The sequence below is a fragment of the Juglans regia genome, chromosome 4 (assembly GCF_001411555.2).
Source record: "Juglans regia cultivar Chandler chromosome 4, Walnut 2.0, whole genome shotgun sequence".
In the NCBI taxonomy this organism is placed as follows: Eukaryota; Viridiplantae; Streptophyta; class Magnoliopsida; order Fagales; family Juglandaceae; genus Juglans; species Juglans regia.
Window position 1 is genome coordinate 20,050,123 of NC_049904.1, and position 15,086 is coordinate 20,065,208.

At 37.8% G+C, this 15,086-nt stretch overlaps 1 protein-coding gene across 1 annotated transcript in view; it reads right to left on the reverse strand.

The window, feature by feature from the left end:
• Positions 1–15,086, reverse strand: part of LOC109005495 (vacuolar protein sorting-associated protein 53 A) — a 33,597-nt gene that overhangs the window by 17,280 nt on the left and 1,231 nt on the right. Inside the window, exons 5-11 of the mRNA XM_035689770.1 lie at positions 11,573–11,643; positions 5,720–5,844; positions 4,706–4,866; positions 4,450–4,591; positions 3,594–3,657; positions 894–1,073; positions 768–809 (exon numbers count right to left, since the gene is read on the reverse strand). Of these exons, the coding sequence (XP_035545663.1) occupies positions 768–809; positions 894–1,073; positions 3,594–3,657; positions 4,450–4,591; positions 4,706–4,866; positions 5,720–5,844; positions 11,573–11,643 (785 nt within the window). The remainder of the gene's footprint in view (positions 1–767; positions 810–893; positions 1,074–3,593; positions 3,658–4,449; positions 4,592–4,705; positions 4,867–5,719; positions 5,845–11,572; positions 11,644–15,086) is intronic.

The following is a 15,086-nucleotide window of genomic DNA, read 5'->3' on the forward strand; positions in this document are numbered from 1 at the left end:
AAACATTTTTCCTTCTAGTTAATGATACATTTATACATTTATTTATTGTTAAAGAAGGAAAAATCTTACCTATCTTGGAATTATGATAGATCATATATTATTAATAATCCTAGTTATGTTATAATATTATGTATTACAATATACATTATGAAAATATATATAAATATTTTTAACATTTTAATAATAATTCACCCCAAAAGATAAATTTCTAGATCTGCCACCGCTCATCTCAACCAAAGTCCCTTATAAGAAGACCTACAAAGATATCCCAAAAAAGAACAGCAGGGTTATAATAGCAAATTTCATGTAAAAGACCCAACCTAGATCTCACTCACACAATCTCTATTGTTCAAAAGCATTATCACATATAAAAGCCCTTTTCATGACAAATGCCAGCAACTACAAATTTCAGCATCATACATCGAAGCACTTAACCGATGAAATTACCACAGCTTTGTAACTGGAGGACTTTTTTTTTGATAAGTTGTAACTGGAGGACTAAAAAGACTAAATATCATGCATAACTTGGAATAAAAGTGGTTTGACAGAAAATTCTATCAGTAATCGAATAAAAACTTTTCTATGGAAATGACAAATAATATCCAGTTGACAAGGCAGACATACCAAAGAGGTGAATATCCAATATACAGGCATTCCTGCCTACTGTGGCATGTACATTTGGAGATTTTAAATATTTCGCAGCTATATAGAATTGTTTATACCATCAATAAATTATATGCAAGAACAACCATAAACAGATGATATACCCCAGCTCCAGGTGCAGACAAATCTTTATTTTCATCCTTTTCCTGTCAAAGAGAACAAATGGAACAGTGGGTGACAAAATCTTACACAAATTTTACCAAACAATGGCAAGCAATTTATATGCGTACTTCAGTCCCACTTCCTTGATGTGCAGCAAGCTTCTTCTCATACTTCTTTCGAATATCTGAAACACTTTGACTAGTATTTTCACCAATTTCCTCAATCTCGCTACCATTCTCCCTGCTTCGAGTGCCTCCCCCAAATTTCTCAGCCAATTCATCCTCGAATTCCAGAGTTCGTTGTAGCGCCTAAAAAAGCCTCCAAGCAAGTGATACATGAATGGAAGAAGAAAAAGCAGGCATACATAAATATATTGGTCATGAGGCAGGACACAACATACCAACTATATAATGAATATTTCATCTAATATTCACTGTTATAGCAATCATGTTAAACAAAGTGATGTAGAACCTTGGTTTCTAAGACCCCACCGAAGTGGTGCACTAAAAAGAATCTAGGCAGACACGGAGAGTAGAAACAAAACCTAATTTGGGTATAATTTTTTGGTAAGTGATTTGGGTAATTTCAATATAATAAATAATTGGAAAGAAGAAATGTAGGGTGTTCGGCAAGAAAGCTACTAGCTCTGTGCCACAAAGTCAATGGCCACAACTTCACTACTTTTCCTAAGTTACTGTTTACTTTATTACAAAAGTCATTGCCTCTTTTCTATTTGCTTTAATTGGGTTTAAATTAAAGAGGTTAGTTTCGAAAATTGGAACCTTATTTTCTGTAAGTAAATATATTATGTCCCCCTTTTTCTAATAAATAAATTTTATTAATGACCAAAAAAGATACAGCATTATTGGAGCAAAACAGGGTATCTAAAACAAATACGCCTAAGTAGAGAATGAAAATAAATTAAGAAAATCATGAAGTGAAAGCTAGGTGGCATAGGCTGGCTGTCATCCAATGTAAAGCAAATTGAAAAAGAAAGCCTAGAAGGTCTTCCACATTTTTTTTGCTATCTTCAAAACTTCAGTCATTTTGTTCCCTCCATATGCACCACATCAAACAAAGAGGGCTCATTTGTTCCCTCCATCGGGTCCTGGGGATTTATATCCATTCATTGCTTTTACGACATCCTGTACTTCACTTTTCTCAATAGATTTTTCTAGCCAATTTTCCTCTTCTGCTCCCAACACCTCGAACACCAAGCCATCCAACTTGGGTCTCCCACTGAACTCTTCTGAATAGTCTCTTGTAAAACTGTACTATGTGATCACTAATCTCTTGGTGGATGGATATTTCTGGTGCCACTCACATTCAATAAGTATAGAAACTTGCTTCACCGGTGCGAATTAGCCGCCTGGTGGACAAAATTTATACATCTATCTCTTTCCCTCAACTGCAAGACCCTTCGTTTTTTGTCTCCAACAAATCTCTTTCATAAAGGCAAGTCTTCCACCTCATTTCTAGTGAAAACCTTCCCCAGTTTCTCTTCATCAACTAACCCTCCCCTCTTAAATGAATTCAAGGTTTGCAAAGGCGGAGCCTTTTTGTCTCCCCACATTGCCAAACACCTCGTTCTAAGCTCTCAATTCAATTTTCACAGCACTGTGTTTGAAATGTTTGAGATTTTTTAAGGTGCACAAATAACTGGTGGACAGTAAATTGAAGAAAACTTGAAGATAGAATGAGTCTTGAAGATCAAGAGGATAAAAAGGCAAGAACAAAAGGGTGAGAGAGGGGAATGGGGTTCCACCTTAATCTTAAAAATCAAGTTTAAGCTCTTTTGAAATACCACCATAGCAAAATGTTTTTACAATAAAAAATAGCTACATAGGGAAGTACTCAGAAGTTTCAAGGTTAGAGTTAGAGTAACTCAATAGCTACTTGCGTCATTTTAAGTGTATTCATCCCAAATAAGTTCACGCACAAGTTGCAACACCCTAATCTCACATTTGGAAAATGACTATCACAGATTAACTTATCAAGGTAATCATGAGTTCTGATTCTCACACTGGCTACTAACTATGCGAAAGTGAGCTTTATAAGTAATTCTAAGGAAGCTTCAAATTGACCCATGCATTCAAAGGTCATCAAATATGATATCAAGCCAAGTTTCCCCTCATAAATAGCCAATTTGATACGTGACCGCCTCTATTGTAGTGAGTAGTGCAGTGAATTGATCCTCAAATCCTCCGCATGTAATCCCCACACACTGTTGTATCTCGTTAAACTTTTTCAAGGAATGAGCTATATTGTTAATCGGTGGAAGAGAGATCAGCGGGAATATTGCATAAAAAACCTATAAACCAAGAGATGCCTCAAGTAGCACTGCTTCAAGTGAAATAAGGTAGTGCTTGGCAATAAAGAACTTCCTTATACACATTAGAGTGATCTGTATCAAGTTAGTTAAAATGTCACGTCTATAAATTTAAATGCATTAATCGATTTGAATTGAACCAAAGATAATACAGTCGTACACCTATTTCACTTCTCATGCCCGCGTGAAAATTATGAAATAGTGCCCGTAAAGGCAGTTTTGTTGATGTCTTCCAGTTGATAGTAAAGAAGCAGAGAGATCTTTAAGTTGATTTTAAAGAGGATTAAACCTAGAAAATTTATTTAAGCCTGTTTTCTTTTCGGCACAACATAGTATTTGGTGTCTAAGGATAAAAGAAGATTAAAATAATTTAAAATAAATAGTCAATAAACCCACAGTTAGATGGAATAACTTATTACTCAATAAATCAAAAAACACAAAATCCAAGCCAAATAGGTCATCAAATGTCCATCAAAACTTGGCTAAAAACATGGCTCACCAACAATAACGTCCCAACATCAGGTTTTTCTTTCAGATTATCAAGGATCTCCTCGAGTTGTTTCCTGGAAACACAAAACCATACCTCACAATCTAAGGCATTGCACAAAATTAACCTGGAATAGAATTCTTATATGGCAACCCCTGAAAAACCTTGAAGTGGTTAATATCTTAACAGCATGAAAGTAAACGAGGGCATGTTTGAGTAACACCAAACATCCCAAAATTCTCAAAATATCTCATAACTTCATTCCCAAATATTACTCAAACACAAAATACTTCTCTATTTCAAATTTTTAAACTTTTCATCTAATCATTACCTATTGATTACTCAAACACAAAAATCAATACAACCTTTACAGACTTCAAAACAAAAATAATATTAACAAAGTGTCTTCAAACAACTTTTTAACTTTATCTATTCACTTTCATAAACTCCAATACAATACCTAATTTAAAACATATTTTTATTCAACTTTTTGTCTCATTTCCCAAAACCCAATAAAACATCTTCATTCAAACCATTTCACTACCATTCAAAAAAATTTGAGATACCTTAAGCATCCAATCATGCCCTATCTAATCTTCAGCCTTTCTTCGTTTTTTCAAGATTAAAAAGGAAATGTAACATGGAAGAAAAAGGGGTACTTGCCATCCAGACAGATGCACACTGGATATTAAACTGGAATAACAGGGGTCCTAGTTATACAGAAAGCAAAATGTTTAACAATAAAAAGGAACAATGAAATGCAGAAAGATGCACACTGCATTACCAGTAAAAACCTTATAAGTAAATACTTATAGCGCACGAAGCATTTAGTTTTCATGCCAATGTAAAAGACCGCTAGATAGCATACCTCGTTTTCTTACAGAACTGGATACAGAGACGATAAGGAACATGCCATGAAGGAGGAAAGATCTTCCATATTTCCTCATTTGTTCTCATTCGACGCTTGATCCATGCATATCTCCTTTCCGTTTTGTCCAACTTGGCCAGTTCTAATGATAGTACAAAAGGCAGGTTCAAATTCAATGTCATCTGAACTGATCTTTTAATTTATTTCATTTTTTTTCTTATGCAAAATCATAAGAAAAGTAGGAAGTTCCACATACCGGCTCCATCAAAAATTTGTTCATACGAAGTAAGTTCCCGGCTGCAAAAATTGTTTACTAACTCTTCCCTCACAGATGGCTCCAAAGCATCAACAACCAAGCAAGCATCAGATAACTGCTGCAGTAGATTAGTTTCTTCTGTTTCTTTTCCAGTACCTAAGCTGAGATGCAAACAGGAAATGTGTGCTTTACTTCAATAAGGTATGCGTTTGTGCATTGCATTTTCACCAAGGCACTAGACAGCATGATCCTCATCTCATAAGCATCGTCGGCAATGTAACTGAACCCATGATCTCTTAACCTCCAAACCTCACAAGGTGATCTTTATTACTAAGCTAATCCCAACTGTGGTAGATGTCCATGGACTTGAAAATGAACTAGCAATGCTTTCTTGCATTGATAACTTTTATGGAATATCAATTTCGGCAATGCCAAACAAATTATACCAGTCTATGTCTTAAGTTCTCTAGATATGTCTAAAGGAATGAAATGACCTTAAGGAGACCATGCAAATGCAACATTTCTTTTACCCAATAAAACCCCGGACTCATGTAACATGCCCACATCACATAGATCACATAAATCATCAGCTTTTCATCGATGGGATGTGCGCCTAGAAATTGTTCACACCCAAGATTTGAACCTTTGACCGGGGGGAGTATATCCCCAATATCAAGGTCCTTAGCACTTGAGCCAACCCTTAGCAGTTCTAAACAACAGTTAAAAAGAAGAAGCTTTGGGAAATAATTCTGTTAGGGCAGTGTGACAGGGTAACCCACCACCCAGACCGGTCATTAGATCCGCTGGGTCAGTAGGGTTTAACGGGTGAAAATCCACCCGTTACCCCGGGTGAAAATCCACCTGCATCAATAGTTTGTTGAGTAGATAAAGATTAAATTGCTGTCCCTTTTTCAAAAATCTTAGAAACATAGTCAAATGACAAGGAAGAAATTACTCAGAAAATTCGCACTTTAGTGGTATGTAGAGTGGTTTTTAAATATGGCAAAAACTTACCCGGAGAAATCCGAAAATACATGCGACTTGAGAATTTTTCTGATATTTTTGAACTTCTCCCTGAGCTCCGTGATCTTTGGAACATCCCTATAGGCTTCAAAGTGACTACATAATTGGTTCACAGCCTGGAATACATCATCAACACAAATTTTAAAATGAATGCAACTTCATATGGATAATACTAATATATTGCACAAATGGAAAAAAAATGTAATCATTATGACAAACAAAATCATAGTCTTTCAACTAGACCAATTTTGCTAGATGCCACAACCAACAACTGGAACCATTAAATTAAACCCCAAAAAACATCTAGCTCTATGACTAGAATTTGTTTTTGATGAGTAAATGATTGTATTAATGAGAATAGGCATAGCCCAAGTACACAGGGGGTATACAAGAGGTAACACCTAATTAGGAGGGCGAAATGGAAACAAGAGAATCATGAAAGTCTAGCTATTGAAATCTACAACTTTAGCCCATAGGAATAAAGTTTTAACAATGCAGCACCGAATCCAAGAGTAACACCTCTCCCCAAATCCACACCTCCAAAGCAAGTATAGTAGAAAGTCACAATTAACATGATCATAAGCCTTCTCCATATCCAACTTGCATAAGATACCCAGGTCCACAGATTTTAATCTACTATCTAGACATTCATTGGCTATGAGTATTGAATTCAATATTTGCCATCCCCTTACAAAAGCATTCTGGGGTCTCGTAATAATTCACCCCGAGACCTCCCCTAGGCGGTTTGCAAGCACCTTGAAAATAATCTTATATAGCCTATTCACAAGATTGATAGGCTGATAATCCTTAACATCCGAAGCCCCAACTTTCTTGGGAATAAGCACAATAAAAGTGGAATTGAGACTTCTCTCAAACTTCCCAAACGAGAAGGATTCCTAGAAAACCATCATTAGGTTGCGTTTTGGTAATGAGGTATTCTCAGGTATTATGTGAACAGTAGAAAAGGTAATGAAAAATTAATGATAGAATATTGAAATACTAGTAAATAATAGTAAATAGTAATTGAAAAGTAATAATAAAATAATAAATAGTAGTAAGATATTCTGAGAATATCTAAGGTATTCTCAGTACCCAAACTAGGCCGAACACATCCTGACATGGTTGGAAGAAGCCCGTAGAAAATTCTTCTAGACCAGGTGCTATGTCTTTGACCATCTTTCTTTTTTATTTTTTTGGATAATTAATAAGAAATTTTATTACTATAAAGATAGGTGAAAGCTAGGTACACCTGAAGTATACATGTGAAAACACCACTTTAAGAACTAGAAACTATTACAAGAAAATCATGGAAGCTGAGACCATTAAACTCTAAAACAATGGCCCACATAAATAAAGTCTTTCATAAAAAACTCCTAAACTCTTCTACAGAGCATTCATGATCCTCAAAATGTCTATCATTTCTTTCAGTACAGATACACCAAAGAATACAAATGGGGTTCATCTTCCACATTGATGCAATATGGCCTATCTCTGAGATCCCTCTCCAACTTGCAAGTAATTCAACTACCCTTCCTGACATTGTCCATACTAGCCCCATTCTGCTAAATAAAAAATGCCATGTATCCCGGGCAAACTCACAATGTAAGAGTAAATAGTCCACTGTTTCCCCACTATTTTTGCACATACAACACCAATCCATAATTACCAAACCACGCCCTCTTAAGTTATCAATGGTTATAATCTTCCCAAGGGTTGATATCCAAACAAAGAACGCAGCCTAGGGAGGTGCTTTACTCCTCCATATGCTCTTCCACAGAAAGTTGGGCGAAGGTTGGGCTGTGAGTGTCTCATAAAACACCGAAAATCTCCCTTTCTTAGAAGGACTCCAGACCAACTTGTCTTCAGCTATAACAGCAGGAGAAATATTATGTTGTCAGTTAAAACATTCCACCAGCACACACCTCCTAGTCATGAGCCTCCCTAGTGAGATTGATGTTCCAATCATGTGTAGATCCCCGCAAGTTAGGTTAGCCACCATCGCTTCTTTTTCCCGTGCAATTCTGAAAATAGTAAGGTAGGTAACCTTAAGAGCTGTGTCTCCCATCCACACATCATGCCAAAAACTAATCCTCTGACCATTCCCTATACACAGCCCGGTATTACTAGAAAAAACCCCCCATCCTTTCCTTTGACCATCTTTCTCACCACTCCATGAATCTCTGTCTCCTCAAAGGGCCTTTGCAGCCAGGAAACGCTTTGTTGCTCAATGGTCTCAAAGGCTAACCTATCGAGCTTTGGCCTCCACACCACCTGCTCGGTAAGCAGCAGTTCAAAAAAAAACCAGCAACATGCTCTTTATTCTCAAGAAACTCCATGCAAACAGCTCTATCTATGTTCAATATCTCAATGGTATTAGTACACCTATGGGAGTTAGCCACATTATGGAAAAACTCCGTACTTCAATCTCCTTTTTTCAACCACAGTGCCAGAGATTTTTGCCACCATGAAATCTCCTCTAATAAGGTAACCCTCTCAACTTCCAGAACTAACTTTGTCTTCTGAGATAGTTCCTTGATAGAGAGTGTCCAACCCTCTTCCCTCAATACCATGTAGCTCCTTCAATAGGGACTCCTTCCGGTTGCCTATATCTCAAAAAATTGAGCATTCCATATCTTTTAAATATTTTTTTTAAAACTTTCAATTTACCTGCAAAAATGAAACTTAGGTGCCATGGATCTGATAGGAGGACCACCTTGCCTAGCCCTTCCCACAAAACTCTCTGTTTTTAACCAAATATTCTTGAATTTAAAGTAACTATGCCCTCCTCGAATACCTCCACAATCTAGCAAGACAGGAAAATAATCAGAATAGAGGTGAGGTAGCCTTTTCAGACATAACTCTGGATAATGAATTTCCCACTTCGAGACAAAATCTGTCCAATCTAGACCACATTTAATTGTTTGATCATGTGTACACTCCACCCATAAGAGGAATATCCACCAAACCCAAATCAAATATACACTTCTTCCGTCATTGCAAGCCACAGCCTACATTCTCCGAATCTTTCACTTGGGAATCTTATAACTTTAAAATTGCCACCTATGCACCAAGGCATGTCCCACCAACTATGCAACCCAACAATCTCCTCCCATAAAAGACTTCTGCTATCTAAATTCAGCCCATAAATTCCAACGAAAGCCCACATAACATTATCTTCCACATTCTTAAAGGAGCATGCCATTGTCTCCCCAATGTACTCCATTTTATCTACTAGCTTTCTATCCAACATAACTAGTACTCCACTTGATGCCCCGACAGACGTAAGATAAACCCAGTCAACATATAGACAGCTCCACAAGCTTTGAACGATACTTCTTGAAATAATTTCCATTTAGTTCCTACAAGCATATAATGTCCGCCTTCTACTCACGAAGCAAATGTTTTATCCAAAGAAGCTTATTGGCCTCATTAAGCCCTTGAACATTCCAAGATACAATCTTTGGTTTCACAAAGAAAGTGCAGGTGCCCTACCTTTGGATTTTCCTCTGCTTGAGCTACCCTTATAATTAATAGACCAAGTCAATCTCTTTAGCTCCATCTATTTTTTGGATCCTAACTTCTTAATTTGAGCATGTCCTGCTTTAATGGCAGTGAGCAATGCCATAAAAGGTTCCTCAAACCCTTCACACTCAATCCCCACGCATTTTTGGATTTCCTTCACCTAGGGTTACATCCAATCAGAGGAAGCTAGACTAGGCTGACATGGCGGCAAAGAGTTTAAGGGAATGGATTCATCTGCCATCTCACTACCTTCCCTTGGTGCCTGCTGCAATTTCAGCATCTCCCCTATCTCACCTTTAGAGAATAGAGACCTACACTCCCAATCTTGAGCTTCATTAGAAGCTACCATAATGAGCAAGGCACCCACCTTGTCACCTTCACAATATAGGGTTGAGAAATCACCCCTAGCTCAACACTAAGCTCTCGGACGCCTTCAATTTGCTGCAGCTCTTCCTCCGGCGATGACACCGCCTGTAACTCCAATGGAAAAGGTTCCCTGCAGTCCATTGACTTCTTCTATCCATTATAGGCCAACAATCCAACGCCCGATGGTGAGTTTTCAGATTGGCCCATTCCAATCTCCATTACGAGCTTCTCTGTCAACTTCTCCTCTACTATCTGCTCCATTTGGGCCACCAGCAATGGATTGTTGGCCTGTCGCAAGTCCATCAGAATAGTTTCTGGCATGATTGCTCAACTCCCAACGGTAGAAGGGCTTGCTATACTCTCACATTCTCCTTTGGCCCGCCACACAAGTCTTAAGGCCCATGAAAGCAGCCCATCTGATAAGGGACGTTAACACTTTGCTTCATACGATGTTGCCCATTCAATGGGTTAAGAAGTATACCTGGGCCACACCTTTCATCAAAGCCCAAGCCCATTCCCATTTCCTTCTCCACACTTTGTATTATACTTTCGGTTTCTCCTATAAATCCATCACCTGCTTCCTCATATCCCGTAGAGTACAATACATGCCACCCTCTACCAAGCCCACATCGAGCCTGTCACTACCCACTTTCGTCTGAGCAACTAAGGGACCTGCCGTACATCGAGCTTTCCCAAGACCATGACCGTTGCTATGACCAATGGCAGCTCCTCCCATACCCACCAATTCCGCTTTACCTTCTCCCTTATTCTAAGGTCGGGATAACAAAGAGACTGTCAACTATTGTTGCACTTCCTAATATGAATGTTTATTCCCTTGGCTTACCTCAACCGTCGACCTCATTCCTCCAGTAACTTCCTCCTTTCAGCCAAAACCCAACCTCCCTTGGTAATGACCCACGTTACCTCCAACCTCCAAATTGTTTCGAATTCTCTCAAAGCAACGACCACTTTCTTCCATCCCTTGCCCTCCATTTTTTTAGGTATGAAGATAAATTTCGCTTGCCACCACTGAATCGCCCATGGGATTAATGCATCTTTGCGCAATGAAACTTCTACCACCATCCCTTGAAGTAGCATAGAATTCCCTGTCAACGCCTGTCGAACAATGCTTCAGCATTTTAGTGAACCAGTTCAACATGTACATCCCAAGAATCATCTCCTTCGTGACCTTCCAACTCCTCTCAGTTATACGAATGGAGTTGGCCTCCACCATTAATGTAAAAACTTTAGCATCGACTAGTAACTGTTTTGAAACCCCCATGCTTCTCGTTAGTCTCTCCTTGATCACACTCGGAAACAGAAACTCATGTTAAACTTCGCAAACCATCGAATGAAACTCTTGGTTCTAAAATTAGTTACCATCAAGCATATACAAATGCAAAGCCTCTAAATTGTAATTAGCTACATTTTATGTGTTCCAAGCTAGGCGTATATGACACACACATAAATGGCCAACTTGAGGAGTGTTAAGGAAAGAATCTATAACTAGAATTTGCATTATAACAAATACAAACTTAAACCAGTGTTAAAACAAATCAATTATTTCTAGTACAATGATGAAATGCATATATCCATTGTAAGATCAGAAAAAGAGCCATCTGCCTTGCATCATAGAGTCAGTTACAGATTGTAACAAACATAAAAACTTGATTCAATAATGGCAAGGAAGGAGATGCTAAACGTAGAGCTTGGGACTGGAGTGAAGTCGTTTCAAGACACAATGTGCCTCTCCTTTTTAATGGAACGGGCAGAGGATATACCTTTCAGCCTAAAGTGTTAGCATTCAAATGTGGCAAAATATATCTGCCACTAAATGGTAGAATTACCAAGCTAGAGTACGCCAGGGGAAAAAATAGAACTATAAAAGCAAAAAGCCCTTAACCCACATAAAAAATTACTAAATGACTACATATGATCCATTAACAGATGAGGTACCTCCAGCTGTGCAGCTGCCTCCTTATATTGTCGTTTTGAAGCCATAATTTGAAGCTGCTCAACAGCAGAGACTGCCATATCATGGGAAAAGAATCAAGAATACATATATATATACACACATAAAAGGTATGTATCTTAAGTACCCCAAATCAGAGACAACCAGCAAAGTTAATTGCGCATACATTAAAATGTTACAGGCATGTTTTAATGCAATTACAAATGTATACCTACATACCTATGTGTGTGTGCATGTGTACTATGTGGAGAATACACCCAACATGGTAGATATGCAAGGTAGTAGAAGAAAATAAAACTTTGTCAGTGGGTATCAGAAACTTGGCAGGGCAATCAGGCAGTATATAAAATAATATAATGCATGGTCGCTAGACTGTCATCTAGTGTCACACTCGAGCCCTATATCTTAGGGTTACGGCTGGATCTTGGAGTTCAGGCCCACCGGCCCATAATTCTTGCATGAGTGATTGAGTGTTATGGGTTAACTGTTGGCACAATATTGTATATCGGCTGCCAGCATAGGTATTGGACTTGAGATGTTGCGAAAGCCTGCTTTTAAGCCCAAGAACCCTAGGAGTTACATCTGGCCAAGACACCCATACTACTAGAATCCTAGTCCAATTAGAAGTCAAGAAATGTAGAAACCTCTGCTGACCTACCAATAAGATCCTCTAATAGGACTCCAAGTCCTACTGGGAGACTGCATGGCAGCTACTGAGACTCCTAACCAAACAAGGAATCCTAATTCTGTAAGGAATCAAAGAAATGCCAAGAATATCTAAACCACACAGATCTACCACTCCTTATTAATTTTCCACAAGAACCTACACACAGTAAAACACACACCAGCTGTTTAAAACAAACCATAAAAGGCATCTACTGCACAGAGACACAACTGCAGCCACTGGTTGGAGTCCTACCAGTCCTAGAACCCCAAGCTGCCACCCCCTTATCTCAAGGAATTATCTCTTAGCTGCTGCAAGTTCTAATCAAACACAAGAAACTTGTAATCTAATAGTCCTAAACCCTAGACAAGACCTAAGAATCCAAACCCTACCACACCACTAGGTCGCTGCCCCATTCTTCTTAGAGCCTAGAAATTGTTCCAGAAGTTCAGCCCTAAAATATATGATTGGTGCCACCAGTTCAAGCTAACGAAAAACCAGGCTTTCCCCTTTCCAAGTCTTGAGCCAAATACAACTCCAGCCAGCATAAATTCTACCATTGCTGCCACTCTGGATAAGCCTTCAACCTCCTACACCCCTTTTAGTCATAAGCAGCCAACTGTTTATGTCTTTATAATAAGAATAAAATTATAATTTCTACATATTTCCACAAGGTAGCCAACAGACTTAGGTTAGAACCCTCTTCAAGAGATTAAAATCCTCTTTGAAAACCATGAATTTTATGCCATTACACATGTTTACATCGCTTCATATACCTGTCTAAAGTTTCCTGATAGCATTTACAGGAGCCATAACTGAGCTCTCACCAAAGAGCCTTGTAAACATGCCACATTTTCATCAAACCACGTCAATGGGTTGCTGTCAGCAAGCCCAAAACTGACCTAAGCGTCGCGATTCCTCTTTTTCAGACCTAAAAAGCCACCAAATCATATTTTTCTCACGATAGACATGCTAAAAGTCAAGTTAAGCACTCATGAGCTCCACGCGTGTTAAAAACAATTCAAGAATATGTCAGACGCCCACTGTTATGACTTTGACAGCAGCATGTTCGCATCCATGAAACACTATACAAGCATGATTTCTTAGTTAAAGTAGAAGTTGACTGCTCCCACATACTCCTTTTGCTATCATAACTCCCTTTTGCCAAACAAAGTGATCATCTTTTTCTGTAATAAGTGCATGCTTTGATGTATGGCTTATTCTTTGGTAGCCCATGTTCCATGCACCCATGTAATTAATTTATGAGAACTATGTATAAAAAGAACAGTAAGACTGCTTCCGCATGTGATATTATGTCTATTTATGCAATGTCACGAACGAAACAAGGATAAGAACATGATAAGGCATGACAAGAAAGGTATGATAAGACAAGGAAGCAAGTTCATGAATGAATGTATGATATATAAGATAGGTAATGGCCTATATATCATAAATATGATTGGTACCATAAAATAAGGACAATGCAATGCTTGGATAGGCATACTGGTAGTGCACCTATTGATGCCATCTGTACGGATTCCCAACCTATGGCCATGGGTGGAAGCAAGATCACAAGGATCGCTAAACCTGGAATCAACAGTGGGTACTAGCCTTGGGAAAGTGGAACTAAGTGCATATGAATGCATGTATGTGAGTATAAAAAAGTTTTATTGAGCAAATTTAGATAAAAAAGGGAACACTATGTTATTATGCTGCGAATTGTTTCATGTGGTTACTTACAGAGTATTCGACTCAATGTTTTAACCGTCCCAAATGAAGAAAGTTATGACAACGAAGTTGCACAAACAGGCGTAGCTTGTGGGGATGATAATCTTAGAACTTTACGGCTTATTAAGAGATTTTTTTATAATTACTTATTGAGAGATTTTTTAAGTGTATGCTTTTCGTTATTAGTGGGACATTTTTGTGAATAAGCACAAGACTATGACAACAAAGTTGCACAAGCAGGCATAGCTTGTGGGGATGATAATCTTACAACTTTATGGCCTTTTAAGAGATTTTAAGTTTATGATTTTCGTTATTAGTGGGAGATTTTGTTAATAAGCACAAGACTTGGAAAAGTTTTTTGTAAGTGCTATTATGACTATTTATTTAAGACAGTTTCAATTTTTTTTTTATAGAATCTTTTATACCTGGTTTGTACGAAAATCTTTTAAATGTTAGTAGTATTCCTAACCCTTGAGAATGAGAATGTTACTCTAGACTCTCATTTTAACTGCTTTTCATGTGGTATCATAAATCATATCACTTTCTAATTCATAAATACCATGCAGTATGAAACCTATAATTTTAACCAAACTTGAATCTTTCAAATACAGTAGTTAAAACCAAACTAGAGGTCAAAGTGGTAAGTCTACAGGTTCATCAGACTAAAAGCTCAAATAAATAAACCATTTGGATCAACAGAGGAAAAGGGAAAAAAAGATATAACAAGTGACATTGGTTCAAACATAATAAGAAATAAGAAGAGATCAAATAACCGATACTCATATACAAAACAAAGCTCCCATCACATATATTAAAAGCTAGGATTCTCAATGAGTTCAAAAGACTTAACAAATTGACTGCTTAGTATGGCAGTAAAATGTCGTAGTCAGGTAACCGGTCATTCCTGCTCTGCTGTGGAGCACAGCAGGAATGGCAATGCTTGAAAAGAGAGCCACCTTCAAACTATATCTCAGTTTTGAATTGAAGACCAAGTAGTGGCATAAGATTGTTGTCAAGTGAGGGAGAAGATATGTTATTTAAGCGTTTAAGATCATAAACAAGCATCCAGGACAAAATTAGTTCCAAATCAAACTTTAAGTGACTGC